This window comes from Mobula hypostoma, chromosome 15 (assembly GCF_963921235.1).
Source record: "Mobula hypostoma chromosome 15, sMobHyp1.1, whole genome shotgun sequence".
Classification (NCBI taxonomy): Eukaryota; Metazoa; Chordata; class Chondrichthyes; order Myliobatiformes; family Myliobatidae; genus Mobula; species Mobula hypostoma.
In genome coordinates, this window is record NC_086111.1 from 22,387,863 (window position 1) to 22,409,908 (window position 22,046).

Sequence of the window (22,046 nt, forward strand, 5' to 3'; positions counted from 1 at the left end):
AAACTACTACACCATTAACTTGATCGATGATTTTCCTCCTTGCTCCTTTACCCAGCAGTAATTTGTTCCAGTTCAGTTGAAAGATCATTGGCTCGTGACGTTAGCTTTGTTTCATTCCCACGAGAGTATCACCACTTTTTTTCTAACCTTATTTTCCAATTTCCAGTATCCATAATATTTTGCTTTCGATGTTAATATGATACACACGAGGGAATTGTTCTTTTGCACAATACTTCTGATGACCTATACCACATGAAATGCAACTTGACATCACACCAGAGACTGAAACTTCCTGACTAAGTTGGAACAGGCACTGACACACGAATCAGGTTGGAACACAATCACTTAATTCAAAGCAGGGCAGATACGCTGATTGTACTTTACAGGACTGCCGGCAGAGGGCAGCAAAGCACACGTGTAATGCACTTCAGCTCCGACTTGCATTGATATCAGTGGGCAGCACTCAATCAGAAAGTTTCTGAGTTCAGGGTACAGGACTGAAGAAGAAGGAATTCAATAGGAATCCATGGGAGAAAGTGAAAGGGGCGGGAAATACCAAAAGGAGGTGATGGGCGGGTGAGGGGAAGGGGTAAGAGGAAGGCCAGAATGGGGAATCGAAAAATAGGGAAAGGGAAGGGGGGAGAAATGACTAGAAGTTAGAGAAGTTGATGTGATGCCTTCAGGTTACGGGATACCCGAACATAATATGAGGTGTTGGACCTCTAACCTGAGAGTAGTCTCATCGTGTCAGTGGAAAGTCATTAGAAGCATATTGTTTGAAATTGCAAGCTGCAAGTATTGGAATTTTTACTGGTTTATTATCTTGTCATGTACCGAAACAGTGAACAGTTTTATTCTGAGTACCATCCAGACAGATCATATGCACGTTGAGGTAGTAATTAGAGAAATGGAACGCAAATTAAAGGGTTACAGTCTCAGGGGAAGTGCAGTGCAGCTGGACAGGTATGATGCCACAGTCACAGTGAAGTAGATTGGGTGATCAACAAGTTCCTATTTTAGCAAATGAGAGGTCTGTTCGATAGCCTGATAGCAGCCGGATAAAAGCTGTCCTTCACTCTGGTGGTGCATGGTCTCCAGGTTTTGTATCTTGCTGGTGGTGGTTGAGGTGTCCGTTTTGAGCTGCTTTGGAGTGGGAGCTTTGTTACAGAGACTGGGGAAGGAGGGCAGGATTTTGTCTCTGAATGTGACACAGTGGTACAGACCGCAGACTGCTTCCTCAGAACTCTAGGGAACTATATCCCACCGTTATCAGACTCTTGAACAGATTTCTTGTGTGACAAAATGGACCACTGGCCCCAGAGTCTATTTTGTTACGTTCGTGCACTTGATTGTTTACCTGCACTGCACTTGTTTGGCAACCTTGTGATTGATCTGTGTGAAAAGTATGAAAGACAAGCTTTTCACTGTATCTTAAACCATAAGGCACAGGAGCAGAATTAGTCCACTTGGCTTATCAAGTCTGCTCCACTATTCAATCATGGCTGATCCTTTCTTCCCCTCCTCAGCCCCACTTCCCAGCCTTCTCCCTGTAGCCACTGATAGAAAAATAGAGGGTTATGTTCTCGGGAAATTCTGGGCAGTTTCTAGAGTAGGTTACATGGTCGGCACAACATTGTGGGACGAAGGGCCTGTAATGTGCTATAAATTTCTATGTTCTATGTTTATGTTCTATGATGCTGTGTCCAATCAAGAACCTATCAAACTCTACCTTAAATACACTCAATGACCTGGCTCAAGACAAACCCAACAGGGAAAAAGGCCCTTCAGCCCATCGAGTCTGTGCTGGTCATCAAACATCCATTTACAAACATACATTAATTCCTGTTTGTTTATTCTCTCCAAATTCCCATCAACTTCCCCCAGATTCTACCACTCACCTACACACTAGAGCCAATTTACTTTGAACAATTAACCTACCAGCTCTCACGTTTTGGAGTGTGTGTGTGTGTGTATAGGGGTGTGATCAGAACACGTGGAGGAAACCCATGTTATCACAGACAGAATGTACAAAAGCAACACAGAGAGGACCCAAGGTCGGGACTGAGCCTCTGAGGCACTGGCTCCATCTAGATTCTTTTTTTACAAGGTTTATGAGCGTACCAGAGGATGAGATCAGAGAAAATGCTTCAAATGGAGAGCTGAAATGGTGATGGAGGTGAGAGAAAAGGCCTCTGTCTAGGCTGGAGATTACTGCGATTCTATTGCTTGGGAACAGATAATCTGTATTTCCTTATAACACAGCCTGTTCAGTCTATACTGGTTTATAGAGTGACACCACATCCCCTCAAATTTTACCTGTAATTTATTCCCCTCCAGTGTGTACAGTTTGACACCTATAACAGAGCCAGCCTTTCTAACCAGTTTATGGAGCCTGTTGGCATCACCCGTGTTGATGCCATTGCCCCAGCACACCACCGCATAGAAGATTGTACTTCTGTTCTTACCCACAGACTTGTCAGTGAATTATTTGAGAAACTTTATTCCTTGGTGGATGTCAGTGACCTGAACGGGTACGAGTGAATTTAAAACAACACAATCTAAGAAATGGAATGAAGGGACAAGGTCTGCTCGGGATTTTCCCAAAAGAAATAGGAAACTAACAAAAATACCTTTAAAATGTTACTAAAATGAAATCAAAAACCGGATACAAAAAATAAGTCAAATCAATCATCTGGACCTTAGTAGATTTTATCACTATATTTTCACTTAAATTTTCCAGCAAGTTAAATTTAACTTACCTCAGTGGAATTTAAAGCTGTTGCCAAGTATCAGACCAAGACAGAACAAATATTGTATGATTTTGGTGTATCTGAACTACACATAAACCCTTTCTCTTTCGTTCTTCTTTCTTGCTTCCCCATCCCTCCACATTCCCTCTCCTTTTCTAAATTTTCCACTCCACACCACCCCCCCACCTCCCTTGTCTTTCTTCTCCCCCTCCTTTCATTATCACTTCCTCTCTCTCTCTATGTCCTAATGTTTGCCAGGCCAACATACTCTGGAATTGCTTTAGGTCTTTTATTGTGTATCCGGTGTTCTTTTTTTGGGGGGGAGGGGGGAGGTACTGAATTAACTGGGTGTAAATGTTTCTCAGTACCTTCATAACAACTCTTTACCATTGTATAGCCTAAGCAATGACAACTGGTGTGAGCAGCAGCCTTTAACGCAGGGATTCCAAATCTGGAGTCCAAGGATCCCTCAATTAATGGTTGGGGTCCATGGCATAAAAAAAGGTTGGGAACCCCTACTTTAAAGAGTGACTGACACACAATTACATTTTACAATACCTCTTGTTAAGCTGCAGGACAAATACAAGAATGGGGGGGTCTCATTGAAACCTTTTGAATATTGAAAGGCCTAGGTAGAGTGAACGTGATGTTTCCTATAGTGGGGGAGTCTAGGTCCAGAGGGCACACCCTCAGAATAGAAAGACGTCCCTTTAGAACAGAGATGAGGAGGAATTTCTTTAGCTAGAGGGTGGTGAATCTGTGGAATTCATTGCCATAGATGGTTGTGGAGGCCAAGTCATTGGGTATATTTAAAGTGAAGGTTGACAGGTTCTTCATTGGTAAGAGTGTCAAAGGTTACGGGAAGAAGGCAGGAGAATGGAGTTGAGAGGGATAATAAATCAGCCGTGATGGAATGGTGGAGTAGACCTGATGGGATGAATGGCCTAATTCTGCTCCTATGTCTTATGGTATTAAAATTCAAACCCCTTAATCAAAGCTGGTTTGGTTTGTGAAGACTGCAACATATTATCTACATAACCTTACATGCAGTATGTTTTCTTCCAACTACCAATATGGACTAAGATCTAAAATCTTGTGAGAGTCCATTAAATTGCAGGAATCTTTGGGACTTTGCTAAGTAAGTAACCTCAAGATTTGGGGGAGTAGGTTTAGGATGGAGATGAGGAGGAACTGTTTTTCCCAGAGAGTGGTGAATCTGTGGAATTCCTTGCCCAATGAAGCAGTGTAGGCTACCTCAGTAAATATATTTAAAACAAGGTTGGATAGATTTTTGCATCTAGGGGAATTAAGGGTTATAGAGAAAAGGCAGGTGGGTTGAGATGAGTCTATGGCCAGATCAGCCATGATCTTATTGAATGGCCTACTCCTGTCTCTATTTCTTATATTCTTAAATGAAAATATAAAAAAAGAACTGCAGATGCTGGAAATCTGAAAACAAAATAAAATATGCTGGAAACATGTGGCAATCAACAGCACATGTGAAAGGAAAGTGAGTTAACATCCTCCTTTTCCACACTAGTCCAATTTATAGACCAACTGCCCATAAATGGGATGGATATCGATAAGTACAATGGTCAGAATGGACTGATGGGCTGAAGGGCCTCTTTCTGTATTCAAAGTTCAAAGTAAAATTATTATTCAAGTATGTATATGTCACCATATACTACCTTGAGATTCATTTTATTGTAGGCATTTGCTGGAAAATAAAGCATCCAATAGAATTTATGAAAAACTCCAAGTAACAAAGACTATCAACCAATGTGCAAAAGGAGTCAAATCATGGAAATACAAAAAAAATAATGCATTGCAGAGAACTTGAAAGTGACTGTGTAAGGTTGTGGAATCAGCTCAGCATTGCAGTGAGTGAAGTTATTCACTCTGGTTTAGGAGCCTGATGGTTGAAGGGTAACAGCTGATCCTGAACCTAAGGCTTCTCTACCTCCATCCCGATGGTAGTAATGAGAGAAGAGCATGGCTGGGATGGGGAGGACGGTGTCCTTGATGATAGATGCTGCTTACTTTTGGCAGCGCTCTTTGTAAATATGCTCAATAATGGGGAGGTCTTTGCCTGTGACGGACTGGGTGGTGTCCACTGCTTTCAGTAGACTTTTCCATTCCTTGGTATTGATGTTTCCATACTGCGCCATGATACAAACAGTCAGGATACTCTCCACTGTACACCTATAGAAGTCTGTCAAAGTTTAAGATGACGTGCCTAATCTATGCAAACTTCTAGGAAAGTAGAGCCGCTGTGTGCCTTTGTGACGGCACCTCCATGCTGCTTCCAGGACAAGATCCTCTGAAATGATCAAACTGAGGAAACTAAAGTTGTTGACTCTCTCCACCTCTGATTCCCTGATCAGGACTGGCTCATGTACTTTCAGTTTCCTCCTCCTGAGGTGATCCTCTGACTCTATGAATGATGTTGTTCACTTGCACATCAAGTTTTATGATATCTATAAACTTGAAAATACGTCATTTTGTCCCCTCAGTCAAGTTGCAAATGTAGATTGTAACAGGCTGCAACCCAAGTATTGATCACTACATACTACAACCGACCTACCCTGGGATAGGTGTTAATATTGGTATTAGTTTTTATTGTCACATGTACCGAGATATGCTGAAAAACTTTTGTCTGCATGCCCTCCAGATAGACCATTCCATGTGTAGATTAATTAAAGTACAAGAACAAAAACAAAATGCAGAATATAGAGGTACCATTCCAGGAAAAGAGCAGTGCAGCTAGATGCTTAAAGTGCACGGAGCACGAGAAGGTAGGTTGGGAGATGAAGAGTTCTTTTTTTTAATATAGGGGAGGCCTATTCAAGTGTCTGGTAGTAGCAGGATGGAAGATGTCCTTGAATCTTGTGGCAATGTTCTCATCTCTTTGTATCATCTGTCTACAGGGTGTGAGGGTCCTTGATTATGTTGTTTGCTTTCCTGAGATAGCAGGAAGTGTAGATAGAGTCACAGGTGAGAAGGCTGGTTTTCGTCTTAGAATGGGTTGTGCTCACAACGCTCTGCAGTTTCTCTCAGCCTTGGGAAAAGCTGTTGGGATACCGAGCTGTGATGCAATCAGATAGGGTGCTTTCTGTAGCGCGTCTGTAAAACTTGGTGAGGGTCATCTGGGATAGGTCGAATTTCCCTAGCCTTCCAAGGAAGGAAAAGCGCAGGTGTGCTTTGATGGCCCTCGAGTTCATGTGGGTTCATAAATATAGGAAAATGCTCATTAACTAATTTCATGCAAAAGTGAGATCTGCAGATTTCTGGATATTGGAGGAGTTGAGGAATTCGGGGATAAGGCAGGAAAGTGATGCTGAGCTATAATATCAGCCATGATCATTTTGAACAGTGGGGTGGTCTCAGGAGGGAAAATTGTCTACAGCTGATCCCGTTCCTTATCTCTTCCAACACACACTCAATTGCCACTTTATTAGGTACACCTGTACACCTACTCATTAATGCAAATATCCAATCATGAGGCAGCAATTCTATTCACTCCAGGTATTCACTAAATATTTCCCATGTCATGTTGTAGCTCCTCAGTCATCCAAAATATGAATCCTGAGAGGGTTCTGCCACTCTTCTTATGCTCCATTTACACTTGGGCTCCCACATGTGCTTAGGATGATATCCACCATTTGACTTGGCAAACTTTAGTGACATTCACTTCTATGGGTTGAGCTAATTTGCAAGTGCATGCCTCAAATTTTCTGAAGTACACTCAGTGGCCACTTTCATAGTTACACCTGCACAGCGGCTCGTTGACGCAAAAATCTCACCAGCCTCTCACGTGGGTGGCAGCAACTCAATGTATAAAAGCATGCAGACATGGTCAAGAAGTTCAGTTGTTGTTCAGACCAAACATCAGAATGGGGGAGAAATGTGATCTATGTGACTTTGGTGGTGGAATGATTGTTGGTGCCAGACGGGGCGGTTTGAGTATCTCAGAAACTGCTGATCTCCTGGGATTTTCACACACAGCACACTAGACTTTACAGAGAATCGAAAAACAAAAGAAGTCCAATGAATGGAAATTCTGTGGCTGAAAACGCCTTGTTAATGAGAAAGGTCAGAGGAGAATGGCCAGACTGGAAGGCGACAGTAACTCAAGTAACCACACGTTACGACAGTGATGTGCAGGAAGAGCATCCCTAAATGCACAACACGTCGAAGCTTGAAATGGAGGGCTATAGAGGCAGGAGATCGCAAAGATACAGTATACTGAGTGACCACCTTATTATTTAATATAGGGGCAGGAGATTGCAAAGATACAGTATACTGAGTGACCACCTTATTATTTAATATAGGGGCAGGAGATTGCAAAGATACAGTATACTGAGTGACCACCTTATTATTTAATATAGGGGCAGGAGATTGCGAAGACACAGTATACTGAGTGACTACCTTATTATTTAATATAGGGGCAGGAGATCGCGAAGATACAGTATACTGAGTGACCACCTTATTATTTAATATAGTGGCAGGAGATCGCGAAGATACAGTATACTGAGTGACCACCTTATTATTTAATATAGTGGCAGGAGATCGCGAAGATACAGTATACTGAGTGACCACCTTATTATTTAATATAGCGGCCACTGAGTGTATATTACAGATTATTCTAGCTTTCCCGAAAGAAAAACACACTATCAGTGGTTAAACACTTCCAGAACTACTAGGAAGCAGCCAAATAAATACTGAAATGAATATATTATTTTAATATGATTGATGGTGGCATGGCTGCATTCTGGCTAGTTTAATGCTTTAAAGCACCGGTGATCAGGGTTCAAATACCCCCACTGTCTGTAAAGAGTTGTACTTTCTCCCTGTGACTGCGTCGGTTTCCTTTGGGTGCTCTGGATCCCTCCCACAATCCAAGGATTTTTGGGTTAGGCTTAGACGTACGGGCTATGTTGGCAACAGAAGCGTGGCGTTACTTGCGGGCTGCCGCCAGCATATTCATGACGCAAACGATGCATTTCACTGTACATGTGACAAATAAAGCTAATCTCGTGGTTGGAAAAATCATAGCTGTGACTATGTAAGCAGCTGATGCAAAGGTCTCTGAGTAATAATCCACCTGTTTAGCAAGGGGACAGCTGGAAATCCAGCCGCAGGATGTTCTGTGGGCTTTGATTTGTAATTTATAGTGTAGCCAGGCTTTGCTTAAAGGTGTCATCCGACCAAGACGTCCACTTGTTTGACCTCTCCTTCAGCTCAAAGAATATGCGCCCATTAAGTTTCTGGATAACTGCTTTACGACAGAATCTGGCTATCGACTGGAGCGCACAACTAATAGAGGATTACTTTCACTAATGAGATTTAAGGATTGGGAACAAAAGGAGGAAAGACTGAAAAAACATGGGTGAGTTAGAAGAAATAAATTCATTGCCCATTCAAGTACAGCAAGTGAAATTCAGAGGGGAAAAATGTTCAAATAGAAAGAGAGAGAGAGAAAAACAAAAGGCGCTACATTCCCATGTTACCAAAAGGTTATATTCCCATAAAACCAAGCATGTTGCTAATTCTGTAACTAAAACGTGCCAAAAAAATGACAAATTTGATGTTTGTTTCACATTCTGTTTCTATTTAATTTTTTTATGAGTCTGTTGTGATGCAGGAAACATGGCAGCTAATTTGTATATAGTGAGGAGCTGCAGACAGTAATAGCCCTATCATCTGCTAAGATGCAATATATAGGTTGAATGGCCAAGGTAGATCGGGGCACTGAGGTAACATTCAACTCTCACTCAATCTGTCATGGTCTCTGCGCCATCACAGATCACTGATCCCCACCAGAAACACCAATGCCCAGTGTAACACCCTGGTTCATATTTTTTTTTACTGTTGTGCTGTTCTGTATTTGATTTTTGTGCTGTTCTCTGCAAGCTGCTTGTTTGGGTTACTGTTGAAGATAAGAGATAGGAGAATGGTATGCCATCCAATTCAGGTGGCCGGATTAAGGGGAGGTTTCTCTGGTGACGGACACAAAGGTTGGGCTCGGGGCTTTTGTTAAGGGAAGGAAGAGAGAAGATGCCGGAGAGAAGAAGTTGTAGGATTTGACCTGGAGCGGGGCTGTGATTTGACGAAGCCTGGGGTGAGATCAAAGGAGAATTGGTGATGGGGAAACAGAGCTCCAACTTGTGCACATTAGACTGTATCATTAAAATGGGCCCTTTTCTTTGCTCTTTCTTACTAACCCTTGAGTCCAATTAAGAGTTATAAAGCTAAATCTTTTAATTGTATGCAATGTACTGTCTGTTATTTCCTGGCACTTATTTGTAACAGGGTAACATCGTGCACCGTCCACACAAACAGGGGGTTTTGTGATGGGCTTGCACCTCAAACTCACATGCTTGGCGGGGCCGGAGATTATCTTCCCTAGATTTATGCAGCCGATGGAACCAGAGTGTTTCACCAGGAATGGAAACGTCTACAGAAAGTGGTGGATACAGCCCTCCCCACCACTGAGACTGAGCTCACTCATAAGGAACATCCATCAACAAGGAGCCCCACCACCCAGGCCATGCTCTCTTCTCACTACTACCATTGGGCAGGTAGAGTTATTACTCTACAATCCTCAGGCTCCTGAACCAGTGTGGATAACTTCATTCACCACAACTCTGAACTGATTCTGCAGTCTACAGACTCACTTTCAAGGACTCTACAACTCCTGTTCTCCGTATGATGTATGATTTTTTATTGTACAATTTGTCTCCTTTTGCACATTATTTATTTGTCAATCTGTTTATGTATAGTGTTTCATAAACTGGATTAGATTTATTTATTTCCTTATAAATGCCTGCAGACAAATGAATCTCAAGGTAGCGAACTCAAAATGCTGGAGGATCTCAGCAGGTCAGGCAGCATCTATACTGAGGAAAAAAGAATCAATGTTTCGCACTGAGACACCCCTCAGGACCTCAAGGTAATATATGGTGACAGACTGTAAATAAATTTACATTGGCTTTGACCTTGACAGCTCGTTTCTCTGTCCCTACTCTGCAACTTAAAACTTTCTAACTTTACTGAGTTCTGCTGAAAAATCAACCACAGATGCTGCCTGTCCTGCTGAGTATTTTCAGCATTCCCTCTTTGTATAGCAGAGATGTTATTAAAATGCCTTGGGCAGGGTCTTGGCTCGTGGAAACATTTGCATTTCCAATGGTGCAGCAACCCTTCAGCTCATCAATGGGTGCGACAGCCTAGATTCCACATTCACATGGTTAGCCGAAAATGGAAGCATTGTCGCAAAGTGTGAGTGTTACTAACCAGGCATGGCTAGCACCTCAGGAACAAGGGATGTAAAAAGGTTGTGAATTGAACTAATGGAGATCTTGTAAGAATGGAGAAAAAGAAGAATTGTGCAATATTGGCTTTTATTTTAAATCCCTGGTTATAACATGTTCAGCTTTAGTTAAGGCAGCTCTAAAGGGACATGATACATATGAAATGATGCTCAGCAAACTTTAATATTTGAGTTTGGGACCAACAGTCTGATTGGTATGCATCAGACTTGTTCCTAAATTTTGACACCCATCCATCAAAGTCCCAATTGGTGCCGTGTGTGTGTACACAAATTAGATGTTTTTCTAGTGCCTTGAGTAGCTTGCTGTAACTAGTCCCAGTTCCAGAAGCATACAGGAAGGCAGGGATCACTGCTGCCCAGTAGACCATGAGTTCTTAGTATGGTTTGAGGCCTTGATCTTCAAACATTCTTTTCCCCAGTGTGTTGGTTCATTTAATTTACAGAATTTTAGAAGAGATAGATGGAAGCAGGGCCTTTGAACCCTGGAGTCAACACTGGCTACTCAACACCCATCAACACTATTACTAATCCTACACTAATTGCATTTTATTTTCCTCACACTTCCATTATCTGCCTCCAGATTCTACCCACTCAACTACATATTATTGGCAACTCACAGCAGCCAATTAACTTATCAATCCACATATTTTTGGATACAGGTGGAAGCTGGGTTACTCAGTGGGATTCAGGAGTTTGCACTATTTTCATAAGCAGGTAAGTCTATTTGATATCAGTGTTTCACTGTCTCTTAGTTTTCCCCTGATAAATTATGGTGGAATGTAAATATTACTCTTGGCAACTTTGTAAAAAATGATAGATGTTTATGGATAATCACAAAGCAGTAATTCCACTACTGAAACAGGTAATGTCATAACCACTCAGTCACGGCTGGAACAGTAATAATTACTTTCAGGAGCCTTGAAACAAGCAGGTGCTTGTAAAAGCTTCATATCTGTTATTTTTGAAACATCTAAAGAGACTCATAGGATTAGTTTAATTTCTATTTCCACTTTTTCAAATTTTAATAAATATCATGGTAAAATTCACAGACACTTATGGTGAATGGTTAGTGAGTGGAATAATCCCACCTCAGGTATTTCTTTGCATTTGGTGTTATAACCATCAAGCCCCATCTACACTGATCTCATTCTCTCGCTCATGTTCCAGGAGACATAGAATAAATGGGAGGCCCTCTGAGGGCTACTGGTGAAATACCACTACTCTGATCATTTGGTGGGCATCTTGGTCAGCATGGACAAGTTGGGCTGACAGTCCTATACTCCTCTCTGTCTCAATGGCTCTTTGATAAGTAATAATCCTCCCCCCCCCACTCCTCAAATACACTAGGGGAAATTTATAGTAGACAATTAACCTTCCAAACATAATATCTTTAGCAAATGGAAGGAAACCTAAACACAGTCATGGCAGAACATGCAAATGCCACAAAGAGAGCACCAGAGGTCTTTGGATCTATGAGGTCGCAGGTCTATGTGCGACACACCCTGACATGTAAAGTTTGTGAGCTTATGAGTGCTTAGGCCATGTAATATATGGAAATAGTCAGTATCTATAATGAGAAATGAATTTATAACTGTTCAATATTAACATATATACAGATATATACACATATATGGAAATTAATTTATAACTGCTGAATATTACAAATGGTTAACACATGATAACTAAGAGTCAGTAAGCGTTGTAAACTGTCAATTTTTAATATATAAAGGCAGAGTTTATGCTGGCTTGCATTATTACATGTATTAACAATACAAATTTGATCATATTGTCTTAACTTGTAAAAACAAGTGGGAAAGTTTAAACATTAGTTACGTCAAGTAAAAATTCAATTTTGTGAAAAGGCTGGTTGATAAAGTAATCTTAGTCAAATTTGATCCTAGCCCCCACACACTTACAAAATAAACCATAACACAAATCGGAGCAGTGAGAGTGAAGAGGTCCATCAATATTGTACATTTGAGAAAGCTCTACAAATAAGTATATCTATTCTGCTTTTTGTTCATAAGCACCAGGAGGATCTTTAAAAAAGTTACTAAGGAATTGACAGAATGCACGAAAGAAACAAGTAGAGACTTATATTAGGACATCTCTTGGTGAAGGATCATACAAGCATTATGAAGGTACTCAAATTTTGTGATAAACCCTTATTGATTGTATAACTCTGTCTTCACTAGCTTACCACTAACAAGTGCATGAAGGAATAGTTCTTAATTCAGAAAATATGTACTAAGTAGTTAATTCCTTCTAGGGGAAATTGATTTCCCCTAGTGTCCATTATTAAGGACGTCCAGCACCCAGGGCATGCCTTTTTCTCACTGTTACCATCAGGTAGGAGGTACAGAAGCCTGAAGGCACACACTCAGTGATTCAGGAACAGCCATCCAATTCCTAAATGGGCATTGAAGCTTTGGACACTATCTCACTTTTTAAAAAAATATACAGTATTTCTGTTTTTGCATGTTTTTAATCTATTCAATATAATAATTGATTTACTTATTTATTATTATATTTTATTTATTATTATTTTTCTTTCTGCTACATTATGTAATGCATTGAACTGCAGCTGCTAAGCTAACAAATTCCACGCCACATGTCGGTGATAATAAACCTGATTCTGATTCTCATACAACCCTTACAAAGTGCTGGAGTAACTCAGCAGGTCTGGTAGCAATGATGGAAAGGAATAAATAGTTGACATTTTGGGCCAAGACCCTTCATCAATACTCTTCATTGGCTCTGCATTTCTAGCATCTGCAGAATCTCCTGCGTTCATGAAATTGACTGTACTGGTCTATAAACGATTTGCATTTATGGAACATTCTTTCAGCAGTATAAACAAGACAATTTCAAGAATGAATTGTGCCAAATTTCTTGATTAAATTCCACACCAACTAATTAGTATACAATTTAATCAAGAAACAACCAGTAAGCAATTAGTCTACATTTACTGAGCACTTATGCTGCTGTATGCACATCAATCAATATGTAATGATAATTCATCATTAAACAACTGGCCAGTAAACTATATAGTGTATAATGAATTGGTGTACGTTTTAACTAGAAGTAAATAATGTGAGAATATGTAATCAGCTAGTTTCCTTACCTGTTAGAAATATCAGGTGTGCAGTATATTATTATGTCATATTGAGAAATTTTCAACTAATATAATTTTGGCGCTATAATTAATATAAATTTCGTCGCACCCCAGTGTATTGAATATAATGTAATCTAACTCTGACATGCATTTCGAATAAAATATCCAATAATGTTGAATAGAGTAGGACATCTGGACTAATGTAATAAACAGAATAGCCAATATACAACTGTCAGAGTTATTCATATAAGACTATAATATAGCCGTGAATGAGAGTAATATGGAATTGTCCATAATCACTGTAAATGTTAAACTTAGCTATAATGAACAGAACTGTTAGTATAACTATCGTGAGGCTCTTTTTAACTAATACGACTGTCAGTGTATATAATAAGAAAATGATTTATGACTAGGCAATACACAATAACTTAGCATTTAATGCAATAGTCGGGTCGGTTCGCCGAAGAGGCAAGACGTACGACTCGGCTATTTCCCTGCCCTGTTCTCTTTTAACTCCTTTCGCCCTTTCGCCACTGTGCAGGAGTGTCTAGGTGTACGGGAGCGGGAACGGCTCTGCTCGCAATGATCTCGACTTCCACTGGGATGAACTTACTTTCGTGAGGCGCCTTCTGATCCCACGCGTTCCACATCTGCACAATGAAGAACGGAGTCCAGCACACGATGTAAGCCAAGACGATGACAAAAGTCATTTTGACGGTCCTGATCTTGGCGCGGGAGATGATTTTCACGCTGCTGACCCGGGACATCACCCCACCTCTCGAAACTTCGGTCTCCTTGCGGGTCTTGAGTTTAACGTTCTGCCAGATTTTGAAACTGATCAACGAGTAGCAAATGATGAGTAGGATGACCGGGATGATATAGACAGAGAGGGTGATCCAGGTGATGTACGCCTTGGCTCCCCACGGCTGCACAAAGACACCCCAGCAGTCGTAAACCCCGGGGCCCATCCTCCTGAGGGAGAAGATGAAGACTTGGGGCAGGCTGAAGAGAAGGCTGATGGCCCAGGAGAGGATGACAAAGACTCGATTGGAGTTCTGATGCAGGGATTTCAAGGGTTGGCAGATGGTCATACAGCGGTCAATGGACATGACGATCAGGAGGTAGGTAGAGGCAAACATTCCCACTACCTGTAAGTACTTCACCGCCCTGCAGAGGAAATCGGGCGCGTAGAACCTGAAGGTGATGTCCCAGATGAGTTGAGGGAGCACCTGGAAAATGGCTACCACCAGGTCGGCGATGCTCAGGTGCTTGACGAAGAAGTAGATCCTGGAGGGCTTGTGGCGGCTGGAGTAGATGGCTAACAGGACTCCGATGTTGCCGCTCAGGGCGAGGATCAGGATAATGGCGAGCACGGCCACCTCGATATGTGCCACCACCTCGTCCCTCACGACGATCCCAGCCGAGCCGTTGCAAGTCACAGTGGCGTTGTTGCTCGGCACTGCCGCCCAGCCGCTGGACGTGAGGTTCCACGCTCCTGCATCGAGCTGCTGGCAGGACGCGGCCATCCCCCCTCTCACCTCCAGGACCACCTAAACATCTACTTCTTCTTTCTCCGGCCCGCTCTTGATTCGCTCGGATTGACCGAACGGGTTGCGAATTCCGTGGTAACTTTCTTCTGCCTCAGTCTCGCGTCCCGGGACAGCCGCGGTCCAAGCCTCCGGATTCCGTTCAGTTCCCTGTCAGTTTCAACCAACGCACGTCCAGGGAGACTGGAAAACAAAGCACGCCGTTCAAGTCCCCAGTTCAAAACACTGCAGATGCTTGAATATGGAACAACAAACAAATTATTGGAAGAACTCAACGGACCAGCCAGGATCTGAGAAAAGTTCACGGTCAGTGAACTTTTGATAACCAAATGAAGGACCTCAACCGAAAACATTTTCCCTCCACAGATACTGTCAGACCCACCGAGTTCCTCCAGCAGTTTGCGGTTTTTTAAAAAAAATAATTTTTAGTTTTACAGCCAGCAACAAAATGAGATCCGCTCCATCCCTCCTTTATGAGCACGAACTCATTAGTCCTGTAAGTTAACATTTGGTTCTCCCCTTCACCGTTTTTCCAGCAACGAAACTATGATGTTTTACTGAAAATAGACCCCAGAAATTAGGCTCCCACCCTTCATTACCAAACCGTGTTTAGCGCATTTTCCTTCTTCTTAACCCCGAGCCGTTCGAATAATTTAGAACTTGATCACGATTCACACGGTTTTAAGGATCGAGCAACGCCGATCTGGATAGAAAAGTCACGATGCAATCGAAAACCTTGCAACAATTATTAACCTTGCGCCGCATCTTGCAAATAAACGAAACTGGGCGCAGTTTAAGACCTACCTATTTGTAGCGACTGGGGACGGGAAAGGACGGGGTGGGTCTTGAACCCGAGTCCTTAGCCCCAGTGAACCGAGAGCCGCTGATGTATATGGAGTATCAGACCAAAGACCGCTAACATCTTCACACCGAGAATATCTGACGCTTTTCGTTGATGGGGGGGTGGGGTTACTCTTGGTTAGTAAACTGGAACAAAATGAAAAGCTTGGAGAGACTGAGTTGTTGAGCTTCCAGCTCCTAAATATATAGCAGCTTTGGGCGATGAATGGGGAGGAGATACGTACGACGGTCCTCCGACAGGGGGCGCCAGCGACACGGCAAAGTCAGCCCGCAACACCCGGACCTCAGTTCACCCGGGGAAAGAAACGGGGCAAGGGAAGGGGGGACGGAGAGAGGGGCAGCGGCGGTGAAAATCACTCCGGAGACAATAGGGAGGAAGTAGGAAGAGGGGATGCACCAGGAGGAGGTGAGCTACGGCTATAAGAAGGAGAGAAAGGGCGAGGCGACGGAGAAGAAGTGATTGAAGGAATGGAGAGAAATAAGCGAGAGGAGGAGGGGCCAGACAGAAATGAGGACTCAAGATGGCTGATGTGGACTCGATGGACAGAAGGGCTGTTTCTGTGCTGTATATATAGAAAATAGGAAAAGGCCCTTTGGGCCGTCATCCCGTGCCTAACACAACGCCAAATTAAACTATACCCTTCTGCCTGTATAAGATCCGTATCCCTTCACACATTAAATATTCCTGTCTACCTAAAAGCTTGGTGAAAACCACTACTATATCTGCTTCAAACGTGGCTGCTGCTCCCAGGCACCTGCCAATCTCTGTGTAAAAAATGACTCCCCCCACACATCTTTGTTAAACTTCCCTCCCCCCACCTCAATGATATGCTCTCAGTACAGTATTTGACATTTTTGCCATGGGAAAAATATTCAGACTGTTTACTCTATGTATGCCTCTCTTATTATAAATCTATCACATTTCCTCTTTTTTTTCCCAGCTGCACAGACCAACCACTCTGAGTAGGAGACTTTTATATGGCCTGAAAACTGTGCAGCACTTTAAATGTTCTTGTTTGTTGTTATGTGTCATAAGGCAGGTGTTGAAGGCAGACTCAAATGCAAGACACAGGCACTGAAGTACTGGGAACTGGACTGGACTCGAATTAGGGACGGGACAGGACAGGACACAGACTAGGAGCTGGGACAGGAACACAGACTTGGGCTGGGAAAGCGGGACCAGGACAAGGAACTGGGAACTAGGAGCCTGGGTTTGGACTCCGAGCCAGAGACTGGACAAGAACCCAGAACCTGGGTCTTGACTCAGGCTCAGACCCCGGAAATAGGCGAGGACATAACATGGCTACAGGACTGGATATGCCTTGGGTACTTTAAGGCTCGGCTACAGGACTAGACGAGGCACTCCTGGGCAGGGTGAGGCACTCCTTCTTGGGGTGCAGGGCGGGGACCTTTTCTAGGATGCAGGGCCAGGCTCCTTCCTTGGATGCCGGGCCAGGATGCTTACTAGGATGCGGGGCCGGGATGACTGCTGAGGTAAACTGCCGAGGAAACTGTCAGGGGTTCAGATGGAGAGGGAAAGGGAAAGGGAACAGACCAGCCTCAGGGTAACGGTAAAGACAGCCCGACTTACCCAACGGAGGCGAGGACAGGAAGGGACAGATCCAACTGCAGGGTAACAGCAAGGACAGCCCGACTTACCCCACAGAGGCAGGGACAGGAAGGGAGCTCAATCCAGGGTGGCTCCGAGTCTCAGGGCAGCCAGCAACCTTAGCTGGCTACGGAAACAGCCGAATCCATATCTAGCTCAGAGTGGCAGATGGCCACTCAGCTGGCCCCAAAAATGGCCGAATCCATACCATGATGACTGCTCCGACTAGAGACAACAAGGCTCCATGAAGCAGTGGTCCTCCAATCAGGCCTAGAGATCACAAATGGCTGCTTTAACCTTCCACCAGCAGGTTGTTCCAAGGGGATACTGGCGAGACAAACCAGCAACCACACTTGATCCCAGGGCCACTTATATTCCCAGCCCCAAGATGAGCATCAGGTGCCTATGATTAAGCCCAACAGAAACAAGGAACAGCCGGAAGACCCGGAGTCTGGAGACCATGGACCGGACCATGAACCGGAATGCAAACTTCATGGACTGGACCATGACAGTTATGTGCATGTTATGAATATTTAGAATGACAATTGAAAAATCACATACCTTTGATCTGTTAAACGAAGGGTACAATAAAATAAGGAACATCAAAGGAAATCTTTCAAGTTTTGCAAACTGTTACACTTAGATGGCATCAGCATACAGCAGGCCGGCAGTTTATTAACAAATAGTTACTGACTTCCATTCTGTGTTTATTGTTACAATTTGTAACAGTGTTATAGCTTGAAACACTGACCAATATAACTATGTCGAAGCTCTCAAATGTTTTGAAGTAAAGGTTCTGGTACATTTATAAAGTTTATGGATCATATTCATAAACATATAATTAATTACAGAGTGTTTCACAATTAACATGGTATATTCACATAATTTCAAAATTATATTAACATGTAAAAGAAAGTTCCAGCTGCGTGGCAACAAAAGCTATGTGCACAGGAGCATTTCAGTTACTGCATGGCCATGCACCCACACAGCTTAGAGGAAACAGTCCTCATTGAGGGTTTGATAGTGGAAAAGGTGAGACGCTTCAGGTTCCTGGGTGTCAGCATCTTAGAGGTTCTATCCTGAGCCTAGGATGACAATCATGAAGCAGCTCTACTTCATTAGCAGTTTGAGGAGATTTGCTATGTCACCAAAAACTCTTGCAGATTTCTAAAGATGTGTAGCGGAGGGCATTCAGACTGGTTTCATCACCACTTGGTATGGAGGCTGCAGTGAGCTGGGTCAGGCGGGGCTGCAGAGCGTCGTAGTTTCAGCATCCTCCCCATCATCAAGGACATCCTCAAGAGGCATTACCTCAAGAAGGCAGCATCTGTGACTATAAACCCTCACCACCCAGGGCATGCCCTCTTCTTGTGACTACCATCAGCGAGGAGGTACAGCAGCCTGTAGACACACACTCAAAGTTTTAGGAATGGTGTCATCTTCTCTACCACCAGATTTACGAATGGTCCATAAACATATGCACACTACCTCATCATTCCTGATTTGCATCATTTATTTATTTTTTAACTTATAGTCAGTTTATGTCTCGCACTGCACTGCTGTCACAAAACAACAAATTTCACACTATGTCAGCAACTAAGGACCTGAATCTGATTCCGATTCTGACTTTGCTGTCTCCCCTCAGCCTCCGGCACTTCAGAGAACACAAGCACGTAGGAGGGCCCAGCCTCTTACCCTCGCCCTGCCAGTTTCTATCATCGCAAATTATCCATACCGGCCTCAGAGAGCCAAGAGGAGGGAGAGTGACAGGATAAAGGGAGCAGACAGGAGAGAGATGGATAGGAGTGTGAAACAGGGATGAGGGGTCATCAGAGAGACAGGAGAAAGGCCAGGCACAGGAAGAGGAGAGGGAGGCCACAGAAGTGACAGAGGCAAATGTGGGAGGAAAGGCACATTCCCCATTTTGATATTTGCTCTCTTCTGCCCATCTCCACCCTCTGGTGTCCTTCCCCCTTACCTTTCTTCCATGGTCCACTGTCCTCTGTTTCTTTAGTCTTTCTTCTTTAGTCCTTTACTTCTTCCACCTATCACCTCCCAGCTTTTTACTTCATTCCCCCTTTCCCCACCCACACACCTTCCCCCTCACCTGAGACCTGTAGCCATCTCAGAAAGTAGTGGTTTTAGAATAGAAGAATGTGGATGAAAGGGTAGTGAGAAAAAGCTGCTGGTATCATCCTCTGTGTTAGGAGGGAGCGCATTCCTCTTGTTTTTGATAATCGTTTCCAATACAGTTTTCTGCCTCCTTTTCCCAAATCATCAATCCATGGGAATGCAAGTATTCCTCATTCTATGGGGACGTTCTAAAGATAAAAATAAAGATTAGCTTCACTTGTCACATGTACATTGAAACATGAAGTGAAATTAATTGTATAGCATCAAATCAAATCAGCGAGGATTGAGCTGGGCAGCCTGGAAGAGTGGCTAAGCTTCTGTCACCAACATAGTATGCCCACAGATCACTGACCCTAACCCGTATGAGTTTGAAATGTGGGAGGAGACCAGATCACTTGGAGGAAACCCACACAATCACAGGGAGAACGCACAAACTCCTTGCAGGCGGCGATGGAAGTCTACTTCCATCTACTTCCATCGCCGCCTGCAAGGAGTTTGTGCGTTCTCCCTGTGAGTGTATGGGTTTCCTCCGAGTGATCTGGTCTCCTCCCACATTTCAAACTCGTACCGGTTAGGGTCAGTGAACTATAACGTGTTGCACCTACCGTGCCACCTGGTTTGCAATTAGATTGTGCGAGCCTGAGCATTTGTGCATTTCATGGGTGTCCCCTGTACCTTTGGCAAGTCTGCTTCCAGCCTCCATCATCGGGATCCCCTGGCAACACCTCTCAACCTCCCTCTCTTCATTTAAGATTCTCCTTTTCATCAACCGCCTTCTCTAAGTCAATCCTGATTCCACTTGACAATTGTTGCTGTGAGGCTCTGCTACGGTAATAATGTGTTATATAAATGCTAGTTGTGGTTGCTGTTGTTATCATTCACCATACAGTTAAGTATAGACAAGGCACAGTGAGCCAATCGGCCTGCAAACCGAGCAGATTTGAACAGCCATTGGACAAAACATGAGCAAATAAAAACGGCAGAGGCTGTACGCTGACATCACTGAGAAAATGTGGAAGTTGCCATTCATGATTTTAAGAAATCCCAGAGCATCTCACAGTCGATTAAGTGCTCTTCAAATCTAGTTACTGCGGTGATGAAAGGGGATATGACAACACATACTGAAATATACTCCGCATGCTTGTTTTAAATCTCAAGGGTTCACAAGGCAGCTGGGGAACTTAAACATTGAAAATTAAATAAATCTGGAAATATATGATTGTACATGCTTTGGATTGTTGTAACCGAGGCCTCTGAGGAACAGTCCCTGACTGGTTTGGCTTGCATGTAACTTCATTCCAAATCAATGTGTTGACTGTGCCTTCTGAAATTCTCAATTAACCCTTTAGTTTCCAACTGCTGCAGAAAAAAAGTATAACCAGACACACTCTGAGGCACCAGGCATGTTAAATGAATGTTTTGCACAGTGGCCCCCTCAGAGTCCTTAGTAATGGCTGGGGAGAGCGGCTCCACAGACTAGCCAAGCCTAGTCACAGCCCAGAACCACACAGAGTGCAATGAGCATGTACAGTAGGTCCCAAAGACAAATTATAGAACAGGCGGCATAGTGGTGATCAGTAAGCATGAATTGGCCTTGGGGGTCCTCATCATTAACATGGGAGTCAGTGACTGAACAAGGAAAGGTGCAACTTACCAACTTCTCTCCCTCTCTATTGGCTGACAAATCAATGGTGCAACACTGCAAGAAGCACTGATGATGGTAAGAGCTGAGAATATATTTTAGATCATAGGACATAGGAGCACAAATATGCTATTTGGCCCATCGAGTCTTCTCCACCATTTGATCATGGCTGATCCATTTCCCTCTCAATCTCATTCTCCTTCTTTCTCCCCATTACCTTTCATGCCCTGACTTATCAAGAATCTATCAACATCTGCCTTAAATACACTCAAAGACCTGGCCTTCTTAGCCGCCTGTGGGAATGAATTCCACAGATTCACTACCCTCCTCATCTCCATTCTAAATGGACGTCCCTCTATTCTGAGGTTGTGCACTCTGGTCCTAGATTCCCCCACTCCAGGAAACATTCTCTCCACATCCACTCTATCTAGGCCTTTCTACATTTGATAGGTTTCAATGAGATCCTCCAACTTTCTTCAAAATTCCACCAAGTATTGCCCGGAACCATCAAATGCTCTTCATATTTTGTTTTTCATTCTTGGAATCATTGTTGTGAGCCTCCTTTGAACATTCTCCTATGTCAGCACATCCTTTCTTAGATAAGGGGTCCAAAACTGCTCACGATACTCCAAATGGGGCTTCAACAGTGTCTTATAAAGCCTCATCATTACTTCCTTGTTTTAATATTCTAGTCCTCTTGAAATGAATGCTAACATTGCATTTGTCTTCCTCACCACAGGCTCAACCTCCAAGTTAACCTTCAGGAATTTCTGCATGAGGACTCCCAAGCCCCCTTTCACCTTGAATTCTTGAATTTTCCCCCCAGTTTTTGTTCCTTCTACTCAAGTGTATGCCCATTCACTTCCCAACACTACATTCCATCTGCCACTTCTTTGTCCATTCTCCTATCTGTTTAAATCCTTCTGCAGCCTCCCAACTTCCTTAACACTATCTGTCCCTCTATCTATCTTTGTATCATCTGTAAACCTGGGACACAAAGCCATCAATTCCATTATCCAAATCATTGACCGTCAATATAAAAAGAAGTGGTCCCAA

General features: G+C 43.2%; 1 protein-coding gene across 1 annotated transcript in view; it reads right to left on the reverse strand.

The window, feature by feature from the left end:
• The window catches only part of oxtra (oxytocin receptor a), a 30,719-nt gene extending 15,046 nt beyond the window's left edge, over window positions 1-15,673 (reverse strand). The window contains exons 1-2 of the mRNA XM_063068382.1: window positions 15,550-15,673; window positions 13,812-14,928 (exon numbers count right to left, since the gene is read on the reverse strand). Coding sequence (XP_062924452.1) covers window positions 13,812-14,724 — 913 coding nt within the window. The 5' untranslated portion in view covers window positions 14,725-14,928; window positions 15,550-15,673. The remainder of the gene's footprint in view (window positions 1-13,811; window positions 14,929-15,549) is intronic.
• Window positions 15,674-22,046: the final 6,373 nt, after the last annotated feature.